The 18,245-nt window shown below is 37.6% G+C and overlaps 1 protein-coding gene across 1 annotated transcript in view; it reads right to left on the reverse strand.

Annotated features, from left to right (window-relative positions):
* cerk (ceramide kinase) overlaps window positions 1-16,672 on the reverse strand; it is a 37,493-nt gene extending 20,821 nt beyond the window's left edge. Inside the window, exons 1-3 of the mRNA XM_062444216.1 lie at window positions 16,470-16,672; window positions 2,994-3,131; window positions 935-1,057 (exon numbers count right to left, since the gene is read on the reverse strand). Coding sequence (XP_062300200.1) covers window positions 935-1,057; window positions 2,994-3,131; window positions 16,470-16,638 — 430 coding nt within the window. The 5' untranslated portion in view covers window positions 16,639-16,672. The remainder of the gene's footprint in view (window positions 1-934; window positions 1,058-2,993; window positions 3,132-16,469) is intronic.
* Window positions 16,673-18,245: the final 1,573 nt, after the last annotated feature.

Here is an 18,245-nt window from a genome sequence, read left to right on the forward strand (position 1 = left end):
GGAAAACATTATGTTGATTTCCTTACATCTACATATTGAGCATGATTTTCCAAACAGCTGTATTTTGATGGTTGAGTCAGCATGGATGACACATATGTCTACACATGAAGCTGGACTTCAGCACTAACACAGACCTCCTTTAGGCCAGACAAAGATATTTTTTACATTACACTACACTCTTTTAATGTTTGTAATACCTTCATTTATAGGTATGTGCCTGAGTTGGACTGTCTAGAAGAAAAATTAAGGTATCCCACACATTATAGGGTTTGCCTCTGGGCTCTCCGGAGGGTACAGACATAAGACAGGCTGAAAAGATTGATGTGTTTTTCAAGGAGGTTCATATTTGTTTAACTTGTAACTAGTCATACTTTTAACTGTTGACTGAAGGTACACTAACCACTAGTTCTCAGTACACATTGTAATATGACATTTCTGGTGGGACGAAGGAAAACTGAGTGCTTCAGTGTCCCAATGACGTAGTCCACAAACCAGTCAGAAAATGGTAAAGTTGCATATCCCACTTGCACATTTCTCTAAGGTGTTACACATGTTACAACTGTGCAGCACAACATTCTCCAGTCTAACCTGATAGACAAACTACAGCAGTATCTTTTTCTAAATCATTATGATGTCAGTGTGTTATATAATTTATTCGTAGTATATTGCTCTGGAGTAGCTCTTAATGATAGGCCACAGCAGATAACAGCAGATTAGAGAAGTGTCTTGCTCATTAATGTAACTATACATCCATGCCAGGAGTATATTTAAACCATAAATAGTGGAGCTTCATGCCTATCAGTACTCTATCTGATGCTACTAGTATGCGGCACTAATATGGCATCTAGCCAATAAACTGATTCTGATGAATACATTTGAAGTCCGAAGTACTTTACCAGGCCCATCAGAGAACAACATTACACAGTTTACGTACTGAATAATGATAGCTGCTCATTGATAACTTGGATCCACTGCTCACAAAGTCCCTGACTGGCGCAGTGGAAGGTGGCATCACTACACCGCCACTGGTGCTGCCTTGTCCGCCTCACGTAGGAAACTGTAAAGAAACGAAAAAGAAGAGGAGGACATAAGGTAAGCTGGAGGAAAAAGAAAAAATGGAATTATACTAAAATGTGCTGGATAGTTTCAAACAAAGTGCTGATGTATGCTTATTAAATATTCATCTGCAAATTGTTATCTTGATAAATTAGTTGACAGAAAATGGTGAAAAATGCAGATTACTATTTCTTAGAATGCAAGTTGATGTGTTCAAATGTGTCCAAAATCCAAAAGTATTCCATTTAGTTTAATAGAAAACAGAAAATCAACAAATCTTCACATCTGAATGATCAACTTATTACAATCAAAATTCCTTTCTGTTGTCTGTCGTGTCATGTCTAATTCCAGCTTGGTTTATCATATCTGTTGATGGAACACAGAAGTTGTTGCAGGGATTGAACTGTCAGCTGCTATGTTACATGTCAGTCTCTCTAACTCACTTACCAACCAACATGTCATAGTTCTAAGACATGATGGGAAAAAATGTCAACAAAAGAAAAATGCTGTCATCAAGACAAGAGGATTCCTAATCAGATTTCATGTGATAACAACAAATGGTTGTTTTTTTTTCCTTTCCTGTCATGTAGGTCGTGCATTATCAAAAAATACCTTCCCAGGTATGAATCACTGAGAAACACCCAACTGTCTGACCTACTATTCAGTGAGTATTTTAGGGCTCCAGGGCAGATTTTTCACGTCAACAGGGAGATGTCCATTGATTATTCTTGTAAACATTACTTAGCTTTGCAACAGAAAAAATTTGGTCTGAGAAGAATTCCCCGCCACCTGGGCCAATCAGATATGTGAATGAGTAAGAAATGAGGGTATGTGGAGAATGAATGAGAAGTCAGTTAAGTAAAACACGCCTGTGCTGATAGTCTGACAAAAAGTAGAGACGGAGTCACATAATATCCTACTAGGAACATCACTGAAATATTTACATTAAGGACCAAAAAATTCACTTGCTAAGCACTTTGACAGCAGATTCTCTCACTAAGCATTTCAAAGTCAAATTATCACACTAAGCATTTTTTTCATCAGATAGAAAAGTTAACTTTCCAGGCAAGTTTCTCAGACCAAATTGCTTATAGTACCTTGTGCTTAAAGTGGGATAGGCAGAGACATGTTCAGAGTGGGTGGGAAATCATCCTTTAGTATGTTACATAATCATGATGTAAGCGATGAGACGTGTCTTTGAAGGCAAGTTTCTAAAGAAAGTGGGAATGCTGCCGTGTCAGACTCGACAAACTCTAAGACCAGTAAAAGCTCACATTAGTGAGGTAATTTTTAACATTTGGCTGTGATAAATAATGTAAATCCAATCTTGTTTGGATATAATCTAATGGCTCAAAATCAAGCATTAGCCCATAAGTCCCTGGCATGCTGCCATCTTAGACCCAGTCAGCTAAGCTATGAGGGACTCTCTTGTTAATGCATTACTTTCAAACCATGGAGCTGTCTATGGGCTTATTTCCAATGTTAGATCACTTGTGATTGGTGGAGCTGAACACACGCTCTTGGCACACTTACCCAAAATGTATCTGTGATGAGGTTTTAACCTTCTACAGTAAAATGAAGCGACAGTGATGAAAAGTGACTTCAGGCTATGATTTTGGAAGGAACAAAAGGTGCTGCATTCATTTCCTGAAGGGACACTTCAGAGATTTATCATTGCACTTCCATAAAACTGGAGGACAGAGAAAGAGAGATAAAAACTAATAATGATCAACATTAAAGCAGCAGAAGCTGAAACATCCTGTCTTCCAGTAGATAGTATAGGTCAAGACCCCAAATCATTGAATCCTACACTTCCCATAATGCAACTTGTAATTTTCTCAGACTTGATAATACCCCTCCTGAGCTATAGAAAACATTATACAACTCTTTTCACAGGCATGCCCCTTTAAGTTTGTACACCAGTGTAGGTTTATTACCTGTCAATGCATAAGGATGCTGCTCAGAGTGCTGCTTTGCTTTTTTCTGACTCCTCCTGGTCTCTGTGTCTTCTTGGTCGTCGTCTTCCGTCTTGCGGACAGCCACGATTTCACACAGCAGAGCAGCATGGCTGTGAGCTGCAGAGACATAAACGTATTCATATTTTATCCGACTGATTTACACAATTACCAAAGCATGACGCCCTTTTGCTGGCACAGTCTGTATAATGACTTATTTACTTTCTCGCACCTTCATAGACACACATTGACAGACCAAAGCAACTGTGGAGCTGGATGTTATAATATACTCTACACCAAGCACAAAGTTTATCAGAAATATTTTTATGATAAACCTGCAATAAAAAACTGTTTTAAATTAACCAAAGGATCCCATGACTACTGTATTGAGAAATAGGTTCATTATAGTGACAAAACCACAGAGAATGATCCCCTCAGCTTGATGAAGCAGGTTAACATGCTTCATATCATTTGGTTTTATGGCTTGCACTTTAACCTGACTTAAAGTGACTTCACAATGGCAAACTATTGGTTATTTCACAAACGGTTAAATGAACGGGAGGAAAACACAGCCATATCCCAAGAGAGCCGGTGAGGAGGTGGTGAAGGAAATGCATTCCCTTGTTCTTCTTTCCCATGGGAACCGGATTCAGGCTGCTAGTCTAAAATGACTTTGGGATGAAAGACTTTGGCAGCACTTAAATGGCTTGTTCATTAACCGAATTTGTCAAGAATGGGGTGATCTGGTTCCTCCTGGCAGGAAAGAGACGGGATAGGTCAGTCACATTAAAAAGTTGCTAAGTGACATCAAAGAATTTAAAAGGTATCCATTCATTTCACTGGGGGTTTGGGAAAATAAAGGGAATTGGTGGGGAAACAGCTTCTTTGCACATATGTCCGGGTAGGAGATGATAAGTTGGCCAATTAAACAAAAAATCGACATGAAGACAATCAAATCATTAAATAATAAGGGATGGAAATATATCAATATTATATCAATATCCTGATATAAGACTAGATATCCTCTTAGATATTGGATATCGTAATATCGATATGGCATAAGTATTGTCTTTTCTTGGTTTTAAAGGCAGCATTGCTGTCATTACATTCACATTACTGATGATTATTTATCAAAATCTCATTGTGTCTACTTAAACATCTACGACATGGACTGTATAAAAGGTACAACTCAATGCTCAGGAGGCATATTCCACACAAGGTCCAACAATATCGTTTTCCCTTGTGTTTCTATATGAATACAAAGATCCTGAGCATCCAAGATGGATCTGCTACAAACTCAAGAGTGCACTTTTGCACTGAGAATGGACAATATTACTTGCAATGAGTTTAACTGACCTCTTCAACTGCATCACATACAGGCATTCCAGTCTCTCCTACAAATTTATTCAGCTGATATGGTGAAATGGATGGGAGGGAGGCATGGCATATTATTTCTCTCCTGGGAGTCTGAGGGAATAGGATTTCATTTCTTTCTCAAATAAAGATGATGCGCCATGCAGGCATGAATAACTTTATGGCCATCGATATTCACACTTTGACAAATAGGAAGAAGAGTTATGGCCATGTGGGTAATGGCTTTATTCAGAAAGAACAAGAATGAGAAGTTTCACTCCAGCTATTTGAAAAATGGCACCTATTGCTCTGCCAAAGTAGTTGTTGGTGTTGAATTAAAATATAAAATGGATTACTGAAAGTTATTGTGATTTATATATTCTATCCATTTTCTATATCGCTTATCCTGTTCAGGGTTGCAGGAGGGGCTGAGCATGTGTCGCAGGGCTAAAACATATACAGTAGCCAGACACACACATATACAATTTAAAGTTTTTATACCTCCTAACACCTTTGGGCTGAGGGAAGAAACCAGAACACTCAGGGTAAAGTCAGACAGGCCCTGAGAGAATGTCAGCACATTTAAACCTTATATTTACATTAAGTAGTTACATCAAGTAGTACATTACATCATTAATCAAAAAATAGTATCATCAACTCAGTGGAATACTGATGACATGAGGAGCTGCAGTTTCATCAGCACATTTAAAACCAAATTAAAAAGTCTGTTAAAAGCTTCTCAGCTATGTAACCACTGACTCTACATTGTATGTGATGTGCTTTAGGTTTATGTTTAACACTGCACATGGTCCCAATAAATAAATTACCACTACTAAAGTACAGTAGGCTATCCTATTCTAGTTCCACTTTCTTATTATTATCAAATAGGTTTTACTTTCCATTTTATTTTACTTCTACATTAATCGTTTTAACATGTGCTCCTACACTATGTTTTAGCATCTATCATTATGTCATGGTCGCCTGTGGCCAGTTTTGCAGTTGCATAGGGTTACTTACATTTTTTTTTTTAGATAAGATTTTTCAAAATAGACAATTTGACTTGTCCAAGTGGAAAACTTCTGTTCTGTTCAAGTGTCCCAGTAAGGAATTGTGACATTGAACAACAGGACCCCATATTGTTTTAAAACTGTGGCAGGTGACTGGAATTCAGCCATCATTAATTGTATTACTTACACCTGTGCTTTTCCTTGTGACATATATATAATGTCTTAGACTCACAGGTACGTCTTTAAATGCTTCACTCATAGAGACTGTGGACAATCTTCCAGATATTATTAAAACTGTGTGGAAACAATTAGAGATTAAAAAAAAACTTGCATCGCAGAACCAGTCTAAAGACTTTAGAGCGGCACATGCAGTTTACCACAGAGGAGAATGGGGTGTAAACATCATTTCTGGTAAGGCATGTCCTTGATAAAATGTCAAGGGTGTAGGTCTGTTAGCAGCTGATGTTGTTCAAGGAACTACTGTGTATTTAGAAATCCCCGGACTTTTGTAGGCGGAGATCTCTGTTTGCATGGTATCACAAGATTAATAATGGGAATTTAGGTAGCCATGTCACACTGACCAACACCAGTAGTTGTTTGCAGCGAGTCTTAAGGACATATCTTACACAAACAGATCAATAAGGAAGTTTATTGTTTCAGCTGTTGATTTAATCACACCTTCTACGCACGTGCATGTGACTGTGGAAAGTAAAACCCAGCAGGAAAGTAACTTTTGACTCACATCAACTTCAACAGTTCTTTTTCCCCAGTGTGCAACATGTAATACTGATATTTTGATTTATCACTGAGATGTGCGGATACGGTGTATTGAGTAGGATGTTCTAACATGTCAAAAATCATTACATGCAAGTATAAACAGATAAGCAAAAGCAGATTATCTTTGGTAAAATGTTGCATGTTGATAATCAAAATGAACAAAAGATTACAGCAAATTGTATTAGATTTGAGATAATTTGACATGAAATCTTGCTTTTGCTGTTTATTTTTCCAGTGCCAAACTTGTACCCAAGATATGCCAAAACACTTTGCTGAATATATTATAATATGTCCTATCTTACACATTTTCATGTTTGTTATCTTAAGCTTCCAGGCTTACAGTGACATCCAAAAATTGAAAAATGCATGAAATCGTTGCTCTAATAGATTATTAGGCAAATCCACCTCAATCAAAGACAAGGATCCATCATTCATGATTGAGTCAGGACAGGCGATGTTGCTTTCTAACTGCTCAAACCCTTCTCTGGTCAACTCGGTCAAATTAACCTCAAAAAATGAAACACCCAGCAACAGTTCCAGTGAACTGTGTTAGAGAAGGAATTGGAAACAATAACTGACATTCCCACATTCCAGCACTGCTCCAATAACCCTGCCACACACACACACACACACACACACACACACACACACACACACACACACACACACACACACACACACACACACACACACACACACACACACACACACACACACACACACACACACAGACAGAGAGAGGCATAAACAAACACACTCAGAAAGATATGCACACACAAGTACACAATAATCCCATAACCACACAAACACAGAGAGAACACATACTTGCACACAAATTCCCTACTTTTTAGCTCAGTGCAGTCCCTAAGCTACACGCTAAGCCCTCGGTCATACAAGACAGAGATCCTCTCTGCTCTGCTCTGACATACTTTTCTTTGTGCTTGAAAAGAATCTTAGCACTGTCAGTCAGCCTGTGCTGCCTATTCATACCACTATGTCACAGTGTGTTGCTGTTAGTTGAAAAGGTCTGCTATCTGCAAAAAGTCAGCTTTTTGGGAAGTGGAAGGAGAATATTTTTTTTCTAAGAAAAGGAAGTTGTACTGAATTTAAAGTAAAGCATTCAAATGTAAAACAAAGGTGATGCTTGGTGTCATTTAGGCTCATCTAGCTTCCATTTTCCTCACTTATCTTAGCGTGAAAGGCTTATGGAATTTGTTTTTTTTATCATTTACTTTTTTTGTCACTTCAAAAATACAAAATTTGTGGCACCAAACCATTGCTTGCCATTACTTCTGCTCCAGCTAACAGTTTCCAAGACGGTAAACAGTAGACGTGACAAACAAGTATAAGAAAAGAAGCTCCAACATCTCAAACTATAAGATGTACCAAAGGAAACCACAAATAATGACACAAGAAGGATTGATTAGCTCAAAATTAAAAAACAAACGCTTGTATTATTATTCGAATAATATTGAATGCATAAGTGATTGAATTTGTGTGACCTGGAGCGTGACGCTCAGTGTTTGTATAACTGACTCACGATTCTCAGCAGAACCCAATCACAACAACACTCGCGACTGCAGGGATATGAATGTTTTCATATAAAGCCAGAAAATATTAACTAAGTTAATAGTGAAAAGGAAAAAGAAACTTCAAATATATTATTTTATCCTCTATTCTGCCCCAGTGTAGCTTGTGTAAAAGAAGACTATACATCATTCACAGCATGATTTATGTATAACCCTAAAAAAAACCTAAAACTAAAGTACTTTTCCCAACAATTTCTCAAATGAATCATCAATACCCACTTGAATTAAATTACCTGTTGAAAAATATGCTTATTCACTTTCTTACTGAAAGTTTAATGAGAAGATTGACACCACACTTGTGCCTGCAAGCTAAATGTCAAGTACAACAACCAGCTAGTTTTGTAATGAGTCTGGAAACTGGAGATAGCTAGCTTACCGTAGCTCTGTCCGAAGGTAGCAAAATTACTTATTAATAGTTTCAAAAACAGAGGTGTGAAATTTGTCATGTTATGGTTTTACAAGGTGTTAAGTACACTTCATATTCTGTGCAGATTAAAGAGACGAGATACATGAACAGAAATATGATAAGTAGTCAGCTTTAGAGGTCCTGGTAAGTGGGGTTTGTTACTATCAGACAGATCAGAGTTTTCACAAGGCAGACAGTCTCTTGTCTTTTTTTAAGCTAAGCTAACCATCTCCTGGCTGTAGCTTCATAATTAACAGACAAAGTAGTATTTCCCAAAATGTCAAAATATTGCTATATTAGTACAACATTAGACACTATGTATATCTAGATTGAGATTGTTCTTCTGTTTTTCATATGGAAATTTGCAAATTGATACTTTACTGTCCACTGTCACCTAGTTGCTAACTAAGTGACTGTGGGCTTTTAGAGGTTTTTATTTTTTACAATTGATATAATAAGAGCAATAGGCGTGAATCAAACAGTAACATTTAGGGCCAGAAAACCTTAACAAATATGCTCAAAGTCACTATAAAGCTTTGTAGAGCTAAGGGGAGCTGCAGAGTCAGGTGATCATTCTGTGGGTTCATCACTACAAAAGTCATCTTTCACATTCAGTTCAAATTGCTATAGTTACTGTTTTGTATCTTTGTACTTTTTATGGCAGATCAAAAGGTATCTGTGCTTGTTACAATGCATATATGAAAAATACTTGTGTATGATCCTGCCCATCCTGATTCCCTAAAACAAAGTGGCATCCCACCTAACACCTACTGTCCGACTGTACGCTGCTAAATAGGTTTCACTTCAGGCTTCAGTTTCTCCCCTTGAGGGCTTGAGGTTGCCAATGGGAGAATTGCCAAGTTCAAAGAGACAATCACGTGGAGTAAGTATAGGGAGCAACATAGAAAATGATTCCCTAACCCTGGCATGTATAACTCTATCAATGTGCAAGACAGGCAGTGGGACATCGAATTCTGGCAATGGCGGTACATTGCTTTGCCTGTGAATGAATGTAATCCCTAACTCTGGCATTGTTAGTGCCTTTCTCTACTGTGCCAGAAACATCCAAGTCCTTAGGGCACAGGGTGCCACTGGTTTCCATTCAAACCACATGATAAGGATTAACACCTGTGATGCAATGAAAACATTATTAAAGGGCCAGGACAGTTTGAACATCTGTGAATTGTTATACACGTGATTGTATACACCAGTGGACCTAATTGGCTTTTCACACTGAGAACTTAAGTTCTGTCTTTTTGCAATCCCTTCAGGTCACAGGTTCCATATGTCTACAAACTGTGACAGTTGACCTTTATAGAGGCCTAAACAGGTCAAAATTACCAAGTAATTCACAAGAAAAATGCAAATATTACAGGAAAGTCTGATAAAAAGAATATAACTAATGTACACAACATATAGTCATACCCCAACCCCCAGGTTTATCTTCTGATCCCTTGCTGCGGTTCATTTATGTTGGGAATCACTACTATACACTAATACATACAGTGCTATTTGTAAGGCATATGTTTGACCAAAGGCCTCTAATAATTCACTTTACAATATAAAATGGAGACTTTGTTACCAAGAACATTACATTTGTTGTCTCCATTCAACCCATGATTGTATCATCCAGGTCAGATTTGGGATGTGAACAGATCCTGTCTATGAAAGAGAGCAATGGTAAGCATAGAGGTTTGTTTGAGTGAATGTCTGATTATAAGCTGAACATAGCAATGAAGTTTAAAATCTGTGAAGTAGCTCTTTAACAGCTGAAAAACAAGCAGTACTTGACAAGGATTGAGACGCATGATCTTGGCAATAAGTGTAACAATGAAACAAAGAGGATCTTTGTGTTAATGTAATGGAGCTTAGGAGGTCAGCTAAATTTAGCTCTTTTAGTAGGAAATACTTTCAACCATGTAATTCAAGAACACAGTTCTGAAGAGAGGCCATTGTTCAAGAAAATGTATAAAAGTTGTTGCTGGGGTAGAAACCACTGCAAATGCCCTTCCTCTTGTACCTTCAAAAGTACTATTATGTACTATAAGTAATGCAAAATGCAACTTTTTGTTTTATTTTCTATCCATTTGTAAACGTCAATCTCATGTCATCCCCTCACTGGCTTCCCACGTCAGTCTTTCTCCCCTTAATGAGCTACCTTAACTGACATTAGTAACTGTACCTTTAGGATGGATTCAATTTTTTTTTTTTTTACTTTAAATGTTTTTGCCACTTCAGGGTAGTGGAAACAAGCTGTAAACACAACACTAACATATTATCACCTTTTAATTTGTTATAGCAAACTTGTTAGCAGAACAGTTACACATCCAACACATGTGGAGCAAAACTGGTATTCATTTGGAGTCATGTTTCTGACAACCTGATTAATTTAAGTCAAATATTCACTCTCATTTTGGCTCAAGTCCTGAGAGAAAAATCTCGATCCTTATCTGCGAAATGCTTCACAGTTCACAGTCCACTGTCATCTAGTTGCTAATTATCTGACTGTGGGTTTTTAGAGTTTTTTTGTTTTTTTTTGTTATGTTTTGTTTTACAATGGATGGAAACAACATAATAAGAGCAATAGGAGTGAATCAAACAGTAAAATCTAGGGCCAGAAAACCTTAACAAATATGCTCAAAGTCACTATAAAGCTTTGTAGAGCTAAGGGGAACTGCAGAGTCAGCTGATAATTATGTGGGTTCATCACTACGAGAGTCATATCACATTCAGTTAAAATTGCTAAAGTTACTGATTTGTACCTTTGTACTTTTTATGGTGGATCAAAAGGTATCTGTGCTTGTTACGATGCATATATAAAATCTTTTTTTATATGATCCTGCCAATCCTGATTCCCTAAAACAAAGTGGCATCCCACCTAAAAGGATTCCACTATACAGGTTTCTTTCACCCTTTCTAATTTCAAACACAACGCCTGCAAATTCTTTGTCACACCTTAGATGTTTTGCACACGGGTGTTAAGACTTACCTCTCAGACATTCTTTCATCAGCACCGACAAAATTTAAGATAGTGTGCCGTAGATTTGGAGACGATTGTCATGAATTTGATCCAAACATAATATCCTATGTGCTCTTGTGGGTGCACCAGAGATTTTTTTGTTTGTGTATATGATATCTCTGACAGCCCAGCGCCTGGCCTCACCTTCTTTTAGTCCTCTGACAACAACAAGCTGTCATCATATTCATATTCTGCCGTTGTTCTCTGCACCCCTCCCCATACACAGTGGATCAAAATGTAATCCCTTTATTGTTACTGAGGTTTGGCACTAACAATGTGTTAGAGGACAAGCCAGCACAAGCTTAAGGAAATGCTTGCATCCTTAGGTGTTCCCACACTATTTATATTTTTTCTTTATGTCATTCCTATTTTCCTTTTATATTTTGCATTCCAGGTGGCATGCAACACAGAAACAAGACATTTGACAGAGGGTGTAAAACTGATAGAAACGGTTTATATTGTTGGGTGATGCACTCTGATACATAAAAAGTCTGTTGGCCCTGACACTTTGTTATCTTCTCTCTTTACTTTTTCTTTTTATTAGTATTCTTTGTATTCCTTCATTCATTTTGTGGATTGCATATGCTAGCACAGTTTCACATGAAAAGCATATGTTTGTATTACTTTTCTTTTTGATGTTTTTTTCTGTATGGAAGGCGATTAGCGCCAAATGTGACAATTGTATTTGAGTTCTGTGTCTAGTGTCAGAATTCTGTGATTTACATTTTTAACACTTTTATGCTCTTTTTTCTGTAATACCTTTTTGAATGCCTGTCCATAGGAGAGTGCATATATTCATTAATATCTCAAATACTCCACAGGCTAAAGTACACATACTTTGTATACAGGTACCCCATGGGGATGTGCTGAACATATTAAACTATGTATGTTCTATGAACAGGGGGCTCAGCCTCTGGGCCATTACTTTCTTCATATATGAATCACCTCTTTGAGATGCTGGGCCAGCAAGCAGCTGATGAGCAATCGCATGCATTTTCTTCGGGAAATGCAAATCTTCTAGTTAGCTTTAGAAGTCTCGATCTTTACTATTGACCCATGCTGCAGGTAAATAAACACAATCAATGTAATGAAAGGGCCTGTATCCCTGCCGGTGATGCAGTATAAACCTGCACAGTTTACCCAATATCCAGCTGTCGTCTTCTGGCAGTGTTTTTTCTCTGTACCTCTCTCCCTCCCTCAGCAGCCGTCTCTCAATGTACAGACAGGGCTGTGCATTGAGCACCAGCTTTAGATTACAAAGCGCAGATCTGCCTGGGTACACATGGCAGTGAGCTGTCAAACAAGACATGTGGATTTCTCCCAGGCACAATGGGTGTATTAAGGCAACGCTTAGGCAAACAGATGGAAAAGAAAGGACAAGCAAGGTGGAAGGTGGAGGTGCAATAATACTGCTTGTGCAGTATACAGAATATGCCTAAAGTGCTGGATGGTGGAAATCATTAATTTAAATCAATGATGCAAACTTCCTTTTTAGTAACCTTGAAACTTGCGCTGGATCTGCTTTTATATGCTCTGCTTTAGAATTTTTAATCATTTTATAAACTGATAGAAAATTAATCAGAAACAATTTTCCTAATTTATAACTCATTTAAGTCATTTTTGAAGTATGAACTTGAAACTATGAAACATACCGTCAACAGCTTCTGTTCTAGTTCCAAATATGAAATGTGTTAGTTTTCTTAGACTTCAATAATAAATCATTTTACACCTATCCAGTAAAATATCTCCACATCTGCCAAATGTACTGGCACATAACTTTGTACAGACTAACTTTTTACATATGGATTTTGCAATGGGATTTTAGAACTAGGTAATTCTGCAATGCTGATACCCTATTTTAGCCCGCTTGACGATACTTCCAGTATCGCTATAAGCGAATCCCTAACTCTAACGTGTTGGATCTTTATCCAGCTCTGCCATATGGGAAAGCAAATATCTAAACCCCCCTGGCCAAGGGAGATATCCAGGCTTAGAGGGCCTGAGGAAGTACTACTCGCTAAGCATAGTGATTTGGAAAAAAAGGGAAGACACTCTCTAAAGCATATGCCATGATTTATTCAAGATTTTCTTCCAAGATGGGAGCTTGCATTGTATCAGAGAAGTGACTCAGGCATTATGTGGACATAGGATTTACTCGAGGCTCAGAGGCCTTGCCATCTCGGTGATTGGATTTTGTTTGTGTGTCTGTGAGGGTAAGTGTGTGTGTACGAATAACAGGCCTGGCTAGGATACCCTGTCTTGATCTCTACTCAGCACATCTGACTGACAGATACTCTGATTCGACCAAATCCACTTAAATGTCAAGCAGTAACATTCACTAATGTTGTCTAAACTAAAGCATCAGGGTCAGAGTGATGTTTACAGCTCGTAGCAATTCCTCTTGGCATTTATGGCACTTGCGTGTCAGTTTGATGTTAGGGAAAAGATATTGGGTAAAAAAAAAGGAAAATATGAGCTGAGGAGGACCTGTCAAATGTAAGTCACGCTGCATGATTTTCTGCTATCAGCCAAGATTAACTTTTTCTGTCTGCTTGGAGCTTTCTTAACTTATAAATGTTACTTGATAGAAACTGTCAAAATTGCACCGACTAGTATCTGTACTTCCATCGATCATGTTTCTCACGAAATCTCAGCTCTTTTTTTCTCCCCTCACATTTTATTTTTCAATCTCAATCAACTACTTTGAAAAATTGTATTCAAAGTGACAAAGAGACGCGATCCGTCCCGCTCCTGACGTACTGCTGACATGGGACATTTTACAGCTGCTAATCTAAGGTAAACAGAAAGGCCACGCAGAGAAGGAAGTATAGAATGTTTGTACAGCTGATGATGTAACATTTGCAACACGTGGACTCCAGAAATAGACCATTGTTCGGGTGACTGTAAAGATGTAAGGGAAATTTTCCACCTCCGTCTTTAGCTTAGTCACTGATTAACTAGAGTGTATTCACTTATAATAATATCTAAACTCCATTCACTGCATGTGAATAACGTAAATATAATTATCTACTTTAGATTGCTTTAACACTTAATGTCATGCAGTTTTCTCTGAAATAAATGTGCCTTCTTCCATTTCCTTTTTACGACTGTGTTTAATGTTGAACTTTCTGCATATTTATCGCTGGCAAAGTCTCCTTGTTTGATTGTTAACTCCAGGGTAAACTGACCTGCTCTTGTCACTGCGATCACTAGGGGGGGTTGGATTTGATGTAGCCGAGTTGAACACTGACTCAATAAATGGAAGTCTTTATGGCAGGTTATTATAGGACGCTTGATACCACTTTGAAGAAGGTCAATGGCCAGGTTGGAACTGAAGTGTGCAGTGCCAGCTGTAATCACTCCACTCGATATGGTACAGTAATTGCAGACCAGGGAACTCATCTAGACGAACAAACATTAGCCTCCAGAGGTTATAAGGACGTATGGATAAAGTGGAAACTGTCTGATGCAAAGGATGGAATTAAGCTGCTTGACAGCCGCGGTTACAGTAAAGAACATTTTTAGGTACCCAACATTCATCCAGTGCATTCTGAGATTGCAATTTCTGTGACCCTGGGTCGGGTTGGTGAAAAGTTCTAACAACTATTCGTTTACTAAATCAGGTTCCGCCATTAAAACTTAAGAAATGTCTTACAGTAACTAGTAAAAACTTTTAGTAAGGTGTAAATCAGTTGCTAGACAACATCTGTAGCACCAAATAAAACCCAAAAGCAATCAATGATGTTAACACACAGCCACAAACTGGAGCAGCCAGCCAAAAATAACAGGGTCAATCAATGTTTTAAACTTAACTCCCCAGTCTTTTTATGAATGATGTGTATGATGTAGTATTATTTATACTGAATACCCACATGGAGAACTACAGTATGTATTTCAGAGTGAAGCTGCAACTGGTGGCTTATTTAAACAAAAATTTAATAGGGAACTATAATCAAATCATTGTTTCAGTCACATTTAAAGCAAAATGTTTTTTTTGTTATTTGTTATATATGATAGTTAAGGTTAGGTTAGGTTTTGGACAGTTTTTCAGTTCTTTCATTCTGGGAAATAGTTTTCTGACATTTTATAGACAAAATGATTAATTGAGAAGTTTAGTTGAGCCAGTTTAGTTTATATTGACAATAACAGTTGTAGCACTATTTCAGAGTTTGTAGTATTCATGCAGTTTAAAATGAGAAGGAAATATCCAATGATGCTAACCGGAATAACATTCATTTAGTCTGATGGTATTACCATTAACCTATAATAACCTTGTGTTATTTTTGTGAAGATTACATTTCAAATCCTCCTGGTTTACATTGTTATTGAACCGCATTTGAATTGTTGTTATCTATGTTACTCATCCGTCTAAATGGGCATATAACTATAATAGTTACTGCTGGGTGTATATATCAAGTGAGAATCTGTATGGCGCAACCGGTTTCATTTAATTAGGTTTAAATCTCCACTTGGTTAACACTTGTTATAACTGGTTTGAGACAAAAGGAGTCGGTGATAAGGTACACGTGCTGCTGCAACTGAATCAAACAGATAGAAATGGGTGAACAGAAAAAAATGGATGTATGGATGAACACATCTGGTGAAGAAACCCACACTTTTGCCCACTTATGCATTTTAGTTTAAGTTTGAGTTTCTGCCTCCTTTTGCCTCATCAAGCTCTCTTGGTTAAAATTCCAGTTCAGCTGAATAAAGGGCTTCTACATTTCTAAAAAGCTACTGTTTTATAGATTTTTAACAAACTCACTGGGGCAGAAACCCCCCCTCCTGGATGAATTAATGAATAAATGAACTTTGTTTCATGTCATTGACAGGACCCATTCTAAATGGGAAACATTAATTAACAGGCAGCCTCCAGTAGTGTTTTGCTTGTATGAACAAAGCCCCCCAATTATCTCTGAGTGGGAACCCACCTCTGTGACCTGCTCTTGACAGTGTACAGACCTTAGATACAGTAGCTACATGACCTGACTGTTCCTGCCTCAACATGTGCATGATCCTGATAAGGAGAGCAGTATGGGAAGCTGAATTCAGACCACCCAAACCCCCCATGGGACACAATACATTGTTACCAGAGGCAAATGATTTGCTAATTGGATATAAGGATTTAATACAACTAAACAAAATGGGTTATTTCAAGTATTTTTGTAAGTTTTCAATCTTATATTTCTCATTCAGTTTTTAACAGTTGGTTGTATGAATATATTAAGTTTTAAAACACAAGGCAAAATCAGCTTTGCCTGCAATAACACCGCTGTCATGCTCACTTACTTCAGCGTAAACACATACCTGTTTGAGAAATGTTGCTGATGCCAGATCTTCTTCTATTGCTCTTCTCAACGTCCCTCCACGCCAAAACACTGCGATTAAGAACAACTTCTACCTGTCTGCGCTTCAGGAAAAGCTTCGATGATAGTAATCTGGCGTGTTTCTCCATTATATCGTTCAGACGGGTCATTAGTTACGCAGAAGCCCGACAGTCCTGATCTCAACTTTAGTTACGGCCCGCATAACAAAAGCGCGTTCGGAGGCTGCGGTGTGTTGAGGCAGTGTGCCGGGCCGCCAGAGCAGTCAGCAGAAGGGACTTAAAAAACAAAGATCGTCTATGTAAACGATGATTCACTCAGTAGGACAAATGAAACTGGCCTGCTTTCAACATATGAAAGTTGGTTCTAACCAGTAAGTTAGTGAATACTACTACTACTACTACTACTACTACAACTACTACTACTACTACTAATAAGCATAATCATCATCATTGACAGAACGTTTATCAAGGTATTCAACGTTACTTAACATAGAGGAAAAAAACAAATAAACATTCCACAGTATATATAAAACATGATAAAAGCCGTAGTAACTCTATTTGGTGTATAAAAGTCCCTAAAATAAAAAAAATAATAATTGGCTAAACCAAATGGATAAAAAAACTATATAATCTTAGCTCATCTATTATTATTATTATTTTTATTTTATTTTTATTTTTACAGTTGATATGCTAAAAATGTCTACATTAAAGTAGGCCTGTTGATACTCTTTGTTGGAAAACCATGAAAACATTCTAAGGTGTTTAAACTCTTAATCTGAAATTCTATGTCATGTTCATTGGCCTTAAGTAGGTTACAAATTGTTATGTTTCTTATGAAAGAATCAGTACTAGCAGATGGTGCTATCGTATCAGAGGCTTTAATTTACTTTCTTAATGATGTTTTTGGTCTGTTTTGGATTACTTTGGTGTCCCTGCAGCCTACATTCACCTGCATATTTCAAAACCTTTTAACGGTGTTATTAACAATACTTTTAGTTTGTGTGTATTATTTATTAAAAAGGAGGAGAAGAAATAGAAATAAACTCCACACGTTTTAACAACAACAATAAAATCTCTCTATAGACAACTTTTTCATTAACATCAATCACTTATCTGCAGACAGGACATTTGCGGTACTGGAAAATGGGGACAGAGTGAGCGCTCTTTTATTTCGTCTTCTGTGCTTCCATCCTGTAAAACACTGCATCAGCACTTCTCATAAACACATAAGCTTTCTAAATCATGACTCAGAGCAGTTAGGGGCTTCTGTGCTCTTCCAGACTGCATGTTTAAATAACAACCTCAACCTTTACCACCTTCCAGCAGGGATCATTATGAGGCAAGCATCAACATGAAAAAATGATGATGAGTAATCTCAAACTGTGTTTAAATTCCCTCCACAGCAACCCTCAGCCTATGCTTTTAGCTCAATGGAAATTGAGCTGATTTTAAGATGATGATGATGTAATACTGTAGTTGTAAACATATCCTATTTTCCCATTTCTCCCCATCAATTTGTTATTTTCTTTCATACTCTTGGTCTGTGTGTGTGTGCGAGAGAGAGTGAGAGAGAGAGAGAGAGAGAGGAGAGAGAGAGAGAGAGAGAGAGAGAGAGAGAGAGAGAGAGAGAGAGAGAGAGAGAGAGAGAGAGAGAGAGAGAGAGAGAGAGAGAGAGAGAGAGAGAGAGAGAGAGAGAGAGAGAGAGAGACAGCGTAAAATACAGTTAACAAAAAGTAAAGGGGTTTTCTCTTCTTCTT

This window comes from Scomber scombrus, chromosome 22 (genome assembly GCF_963691925.1).
Source record: "Scomber scombrus chromosome 22, fScoSco1.1, whole genome shotgun sequence".
Taxonomy (NCBI): Eukaryota; Metazoa; Chordata; class Actinopteri; order Scombriformes; family Scombridae; genus Scomber; species Scomber scombrus.